Source organism: Odontesthes bonariensis, chromosome 22 (assembly GCF_027942865.1).
Source record: "Odontesthes bonariensis isolate fOdoBon6 chromosome 22, fOdoBon6.hap1, whole genome shotgun sequence".
In the NCBI taxonomy this organism is placed as follows: Eukaryota; Metazoa; Chordata; class Actinopteri; order Atheriniformes; family Atherinopsidae; genus Odontesthes; species Odontesthes bonariensis.
The window spans coordinates 1,864,897-1,872,534 of record NC_134527.1 but is presented as its reverse complement, the minus strand read 5'-3'; the positions used below and the strand labels follow the sequence as shown (position 1 = coordinate 1,872,534).

The following is a 7,638-nucleotide window of genomic DNA, read 5'->3' as shown; positions in this document are numbered from 1 at the left end:
CTGGCGTGACGCGCTCACGCACACAGACGCGCACCCCTTCACAGGTCGTCTATTCAAGATGATGATTCACTCGGTGCTGTCACGGAAAAGCTGAGGCTGAACTCTTATATAATATAAAATAATATAATGTAATTATATATATATACATAGATACATACATACATACATATATAGGTGTGTAGAGATATATATCTGACACTTTGATATATATTTACATATATAACATATATTTATATAAATGTAAAGATAGAAATATATATATATATATATATGTGTGTGTGTGTGTAAAGATATATATATATTATATACATATACAAATAAAAACATAAATATAAATATAAAAACATATATATATATATATACATATAAAAAGATATAAAGATATTTATATATATATATATATTTATTTTTTTTATGTATATATGGCCCGGATTTTGTATATTATATATAATATACAAAATATATATATATAATCTAGGCTAAAAACCTACTTTTTTTAGGATTGCTTTTAATACCCAGTGTATGATGACACTTATCTTATTTTATCTTGTTCAATTTTGTTGTATTTTATTGCATTCGCTATTCTTTTATTGTTTTTATTTGTTCTTACTTATTCTTCTCTTTATTTATTACCTGCTGTAAAACACTTTAGTACATCGTAATGATTGTTTGTAAAGGGCTGTATAAATAAAGTACAAAATAAAATACATATATATATATATATACATACCTTTACATATATCTTTATATATATATATAATATATATATATGTAAAGATATAATTACACATCTGTGTTTCAGGTGTTGGAAAACATCTGAAATGAAAATGATGACCTACAACGGGATTCTACATATCTAAAATCATAAATCTATATCTTTAAAATCTGTTTCAGATGCCCATGTTGCTTATTCCAGATATAAATGAGCCTGACTGTGGTGTGTCCTGGGACAAAAAGAGCATCGAAGACAGAAAAGTTCACTTTTCTAATGACAGATATCTTCCACACATGTGCAGCTGAGCTGTTGAATGTTGCAGCTGACACTTTTATAGCTTTGGCTGCTTTAGTGAAACGTTTGACACTGCAAATGTAATTTCTTTCTGTTCTGCTTTAGAGGGTTAGGGTCCTTGTACCGGACTATTTTCAGCTTTTATTTCCATTGTTTAGCCACTTATTGCTGACCTATCAGTTATTAAAGCATTATTAGGCGCTAACCGCAGAGGATGAACCAGTGCTGCATCTACACAGATGTTTCCCCTTTTCATCAGTTGTAGCTCTGAGAAAAAGCCAAAGCAAACACAGTTTGACCCACATTAAAGAGCTTTTAGCTGAAATCCTGGCCCATCTCAGCATGGTGGACACCAGCCGACATCCAAAGAAGAGCTTTGGGATGTCCTTCAGGAAGCCTGGACAACTATTCCTGAAAGAAATTACACAAAACAGACGTCCAAGCTCCATTTGTAGTCCTTATATACCACATTTCCAGTTATCTTGCCCCATTTTCCCATCATTTCCTGCATCCGTGTCCTGCAGAATGTGAAGGTGTCCAAAAGGAAAACACAAGTCAGGTTGGATTTAGGTGTAAAAGGGTTTAAACACCAGCTGCCTCTGGGCGCGTTTCTGGTGTCTGGACTTGGAGGCAGAGTGATCCCTCCCTACTCCCTACCCCCTCCACCCCCTCACCCTGCACTGACGTCACCTGCTCCGTTTTAAAGGGGCCTTCTGCAGCCAGGAAGCTTAATCTGAAGTTTTCACATGGCTTCATGGGAACGCTGTCAGTGGAACTCTTTCTCCTGGTCGCCTGCCTGCTCTGTGCACACCACAGGAAGCAATCTGTCATGGAGAACCGCTTCAGTTTTAAAGAGTCGAATGAACAACTGAACGAATAAATGTTCAGTATTTTAAACAAGGCATCTTTATTTATAAAGGGCATTTCATACCACAGGCAACTCAGTGTGCTTTACATAAAGACAAGGCATTTAAAAGAACAGCATAAAAACAAGCAACTTAAAGATAATTTTAAAACATTTAAATTAAATTAAAAAAAAAATTTAAAATAAAATTTAAAAAAATAGAATAAAAATTAAAACAGTTAAAAGCAATCAAAGAAGAGGGAAAAAGAAAAATATAAACTGAACCCAGATTTCTCCTCTTTCAGCAGCATCTACCTGATTATTAAAGCTCATCAGGAAACACGAAGAAAAACTCTATATATAGTAATAATGTCCGTGGTGTGGAGGTCCCCCTCAGCTGAAAACAACCCTTTTCACCTTGATAACACGTCCATTGGGTGTGTTTTATGCTGCTTATCAGGGCCTCTGCTCTGAACCTGCAGCGCCTCCATCAGCCTCTGGAGGACGAGGTCAGACGGACGCCGTGTGGAGGCACCAGCCGGGTGGGGCTCACTCGGCGTCGGAGCCAAAATGGCCGACACAACCAGTTCTGTGTGTGACTGTTTTGCATGAAATGAGATTGTGTACACCTCCGTGTCTCGGTGCTGAGATGTGTGCTTATCCGAGGTGATCAGTCACTCCTGAACCTGGTAACTCTTATGGGCCCGATCCAAACTCTCACCTTCGTTTTGCAGAGATACCGCGTCTCTTTTTCTGATAAAAGCTCAGGAGTGGTGATCCTCCAGCCCTTCAGATGATCTCTGAAACACAAGCAGAACCCGATCCATGTCCTTAAAAACAGAAGGAACAGGGCTGATGGTGAGGAACTGGCTCAGGCCTTCCTGAGGTTCAGCAGGCTGCATCAACACTTTAAAAACTGGAACCTTTCCACACAGACGGACTCCTAACTCAGATTACTGCAGCAGGGTTCTGTGCTGTAAATCAGAATAATACAATAATAAATAAATAATAAAATCAGAATAATCCCACTAAATAAAGATGGTCTGAATTGCATTAAAACAAAAGCAGTTTTATATGCTGTGTACTGGTTCCTGGAAGAGTTAAAGGACCCAATAAACCAGGAGGTGGGGTGCAGATGAGTCCACATTCAGGTCCCAGTGGGGCTGCAGGAAGGAGCTCACAGGAGGAGGCAGAAGAAACCACTGATGGTGGATATGTGAAGGAAAATTAGAAAGCTGTAAATGCTTGTTGTTGCTCACTTCTTTTACTGGTCTGAGGCTCCCAGCGGGCCTCCCTGAGGCTGGTTCTGTGGGTGAAATCACTGATTAAAGTCTGGAATGAATGCGTAAAGGGGAAGCTAATAACTTTCTGCCTTCAGTGACTCATTCTGAAGTCGCGGCTCAGATAAACGTCCGGTCGGAGAAGGCAGAACGGATGATCAGAAACACATTATTTCATATTAAAAACAGTCACATGACTGAGCTTCTCTCCAGAGAGTTCTGGGAACCATGACAACCAGTTTGGAGGAATCAGCTGTGAAGGATTTCAGAGCTCAGTGAGATGGATGAGGGACAGAAAGTCTTCAGCAGAACTTTGTGGTTCCCCTCATTAAGCACCCGGATGAGGTCATGTGCTTCGTGCTGCCTGGCACTGAACTCCAGAGTTTAACCAGAGACCGACGGGTCAGACCAACTTTGTTATTTCTAGTTTTATCAGAGATTACAGCAACGCTGGAACCTTTAACTGTGGAGTAAAATGTTCTGTTTCAGAGTGAACCGATAGATGAGGAGAGGTTTTATAAAGTTAGTTTGAAATCAGCCTGTTGGCCGTTAAAAGTCTTTTTGTCCACTTACCGAGACTCAGTTCTGGGTCCATCTGCAGAGACTTCCATCCATCTTCAGGGGGTTCATGTAACCCCAGATGTTGGCTTTTAAATATAAACTGAAAGTCTTTACCTGAGGTGTTCTGCAGAGAATGCAGCAGAGCAGGTTTTAGACCTTACTGAGCAGAGATGTTTCATCGTTTGAATAAATGAGATCAAACTGAGACAGAATGAACATGCTTTAAATAACATTTATTACCAACTCTACAGAAGACTGAGCCGACATCTGGAACCGAAGCGGCAAACATCTGAGTCCAGAACACGTTTCAGAACATGTGGAAAGCGTCCTAATACTCCTCCCCCTCCTCCTCCCCTTCCCCTTCAGCAGAGTCCAGGCCCACCTCTTCGTAGTCCTTCTCCAGAGCAGCCATGTCCTCCCGGGCCTCAGAGAACTCCCCCTCCTCCATGCCCTCCCCCACATACCAGTGGACGAAGGCCCGCTTGGCGTACATCAGGTCGAACTTGTGGTCCAGGCGAGCCCAGGCCTCAGCGATGGCGGTGGTGTTGCTCAGCATGCACACGGCTCTCTGCACCTTGGCCAGGTCTCCTCCAGGAACCACAGTGGGGGGCTGGTAGTTGATGCCCACCTTGAAGCCGGTGGGGCACCAGTCCACAAACTGGATGGTGCGCTTGGTTTTGATGGTGGCGATGGCGGCGTTGACGTCTTTGGGCACCACGTCGCCGCGGTACAGGAGGCAGCACGCCATGTACTTACCGTGGCGAGGGTCGCACTTCACCATCTGATTGGCCGGCTCGAAGCAGGCGTTGGTGATCTCGGCCACGGTGAGCTGCTCGTGGTAAGCCTTCTCGGCGGAGATGACGGGGGCGTACGTGGCCAGAGGGAAGTGGATCCGTGGATACGGCACCAGGTTGGTCTGGAACTCCGTCAGGTCCACGTTGAGGGCGCCGTCGAAGCGCAGAGAAGCGGTGATGGAGGACACGATCTGACTGATCAGCCGGTTCAGGTTGGTGTAGGTGGGACGCTCGATGTCCAGGTTCCTGCGGCAGATGTCGTAGATGGCCTCGTTATCCACCATGAAGGCGCAGTCCGAGTGCTCCAGGGTGGTGTGGGTGGTCAGGATGGCGTTGTAGGGCTCCACCACCGCAGTGGAAACCTGCGGAGCCGGGTAGATGGAGAACTCCAGCTTGGACTTCTTCCCGAAGTCGACGGACAAACGTTCCATCAGCAGGGAGGTGAAACCAGAGCCGGTGCCACCACCAAAGCTGTGGAACACCAGGAAGCCCTGAAGGCCGGTGCACTGGTCCGACTGAGGAAAGGACGGAGCAGACAGCAAACATTACTTACAGGAATGGGATTCACTTTCATGTTCTAATGATCAGCTTTGAAATTAAGAGTTCACCCACCAGCTTCCGGATCCTGTCCAGAACCAGGTCAATGATCTCTTTTCCGATGGTGTAGTGCCCACGGGCGTAGTTGTTGGCAGCATCCTCCTTGCCAGTGATCAGCTGCTCTGGGTGGAACAGCTGGCGGTAGGTCCCGTTGCGCACCTCATCTGGGCAGGGGAGAGAGGAAAAAGTTAACCGCGAGTTTCAGACATATTTAGAGTCAGAAATGTGTCCAAATCAGTTTCAGACCATGAAATGACACTTACCAATGACAGTGGGTTCCAGGTCCACAAAAACAGCTCTGGGGACATGCTTCCCAGCTCCAGTCTCACTGAAGAAGGTGTTGAAGGAATCATCTCCTCCTCCAATGGTCTTGTCACTGGGCATCTGTCCATCTGGCTGGATCCCGTGTTCAAGGCAGTAAAGCTCCCAGCAGGCATTGCCAATCTGGACCCCGGCCTGTCCTACGTGGATGGAGATACACTCGCGCTGGAGGAGAGAACATTACATCAGTGAATCAGGTTCCTTCTTCATTTGGAAAAAAAAAAAAAAAAAAAGCAGATATATACTAAATTAAGTAAAAAACATGATGTTTTATGACAGTTACATTGCTTTGATCTAAAATGGACAATTATAGAAGCATAACCAGTTTGAAACTGCTCTCTCTCAACAGCTTTGTGACGTCTTCCCGGTAGTATTGCGATAACAGTCAAATTTAGGGGCGTAGCACCAAATTTGGGGCCCCAAGAACAACCACTACCATGTCCATGCATATTTGAACCAACATCGACCCTATGTTAGGCTTTTGGGACACTTGTATAGGCTAATAGTTATTATGAAAATAAATTTAAGACAAATATGGCTTCTATATCACAATTACGTGGTAGCCAACAAAATGAGAGATTATTTTTTAATTATTTGACTACGGCTGCTATCACAGTGGTATGCAACGGAATGGGAATAGTATAATCAGTTACCTGTAGGCTGTAATTTTGACATTTGGGCTCACCTTTCTTGGGAAAGAAATCAGTCAGCAGTTGCTTTCCTTCATTTTTTTTCCCTCCATCTCTCTTTTGCTGCCTCTGCCTTTCTTTTCTCAAAGCCTGATTTTTTTTTTGGATGACATCTTTCAAGTACCGGCTTCTGCTTAATGCCTAATAATGAAGGGAGTGAAATTTATTGCGCATGTACAATCAAAAGTCCGCCAGAAGGCGGACTAAACCAATGCGCATTGATAATGGGGGCGTCTGATATAGATTATTGCCTATTTGCAGGCTGGAATATACATTTCAACAGATGTATTTCCAGAGGACATTGGATTTCCATAAATTTCCAACATATAACATTAACATTATCTCAAAAATGATTTTTAAAAAACGAAAGAAGAAAATTTCCTTTAGGGCCCCCGCTGTAGGCTGGACTCTGTGAATCAGTCTGACTTTTATCCCCCGTTCGACGCCGCTGGTCATATTCAACGGTGGTTTCTATGGTTTCAGGCGCCATCAGCAACTCAACTGTCAGGTTGAAACACAGGCTTCAACCAATCAAAACCCCTCAATTGATCGCGTGCCAGGTCTCGTGACCAACTGCCGCAATGCAGACAGTTGGGCCCGTTCACATTCAAACTTGAGGCCGCCGCGTTCGAAGTGAGACCGTTGACCCCCTTTATCACCAAAGTGTGAATCCTGCTTAAAGTGATAACCGTTAGCTACTAACCAGCCTAACCATCGAAAAACGGTTACTACCATCGATTCATGACGTCATCAGCCAAAGAGTGTCCCTTACAAACATGTTTTTTTTCATCCTCCCATTCATTCAATAAGGCCATCGTTGCTGCCAACTGCCGTAACGGCCATTGCTCACAGGGGTATAATCATTTGCAGCTAAAATGCTGACGAGCCGGCGGTTGGACTGCAAACTCCCTTTATTCCGCCCGTTTTTCAATCCCTGAAATCTGCTTTCGTTCATTCTTCTCATCTGAACTAAACCTAAACCGATCAAAATAATTTGAAAATAAAAAAAAATCATTTGTACTTACCATTTTTTGTTTAATTGTAGTCGTATTAAATAGCAACAGAAAAAGCTTTGATGTGATGTCTTACAGAGCGACGTTTATGATGTCGATGTAAGAAAAATGGCCAAATCGCAGCGCGTTCGCGCTTTTTTGTAGGCAGAAGATACCACTACGCTGGCGGGGGAGTTGGCCTAAACCACTACGGACAATACAGGGGAACAAAGTTAGCTAGAAATACATGTTAAATACCTGATCAAAAGTGAAATAATTCTCTTGTCAATATCCGTTTGCTATTTCTGAATGGGACTGTGTGGGGAGAAATTTTATGTTTGAAAATGTGTTTTCAGTTCCCGTGAACTTCCGGTTTGTCTGGCAGTTTTAAAATATCAAAAATAAATATCAACAAAAAAATCAACAACTGACAGACAAGTACATGAAGCCATGAAGCTAGGCTAATTCTTCTTCTTCTTGTAATTTATTGGCGGTTAGCATCCGTAATGTTGCATTACCGCCACCAACGGTACAATTATGTAACTGCGGGT

The 7,638-nt window shown here is 43.3% G+C and overlaps 1 protein-coding gene across 1 annotated transcript; it reads right to left on the bottom strand.

The window, feature by feature from the left end:
• Positions 1–3,957: 3,957 nt before the first annotated feature.
• On the bottom strand, positions 3,958–7,231 carry LOC142372685 (tubulin alpha-1B chain-like). Its single transcript, XM_075455631.1, has 4 exons — positions 7,121–7,231; positions 5,349–5,571; positions 5,101–5,249; positions 3,958–5,003 (listed from the first exon to the last, which is right to left on the bottom strand). Exons 1-4 carry the CDS (start codon positions 7,121–7,123, stop codon positions 4,023–4,025), a joined length of 1,356 nt encoding a protein of 451 aa, XP_075311746.1. The 5' UTR covers positions 7,124–7,231; the 3' UTR covers positions 3,958–4,022.
• Positions 7,232–7,638: the final 407 nt, after the last annotated feature.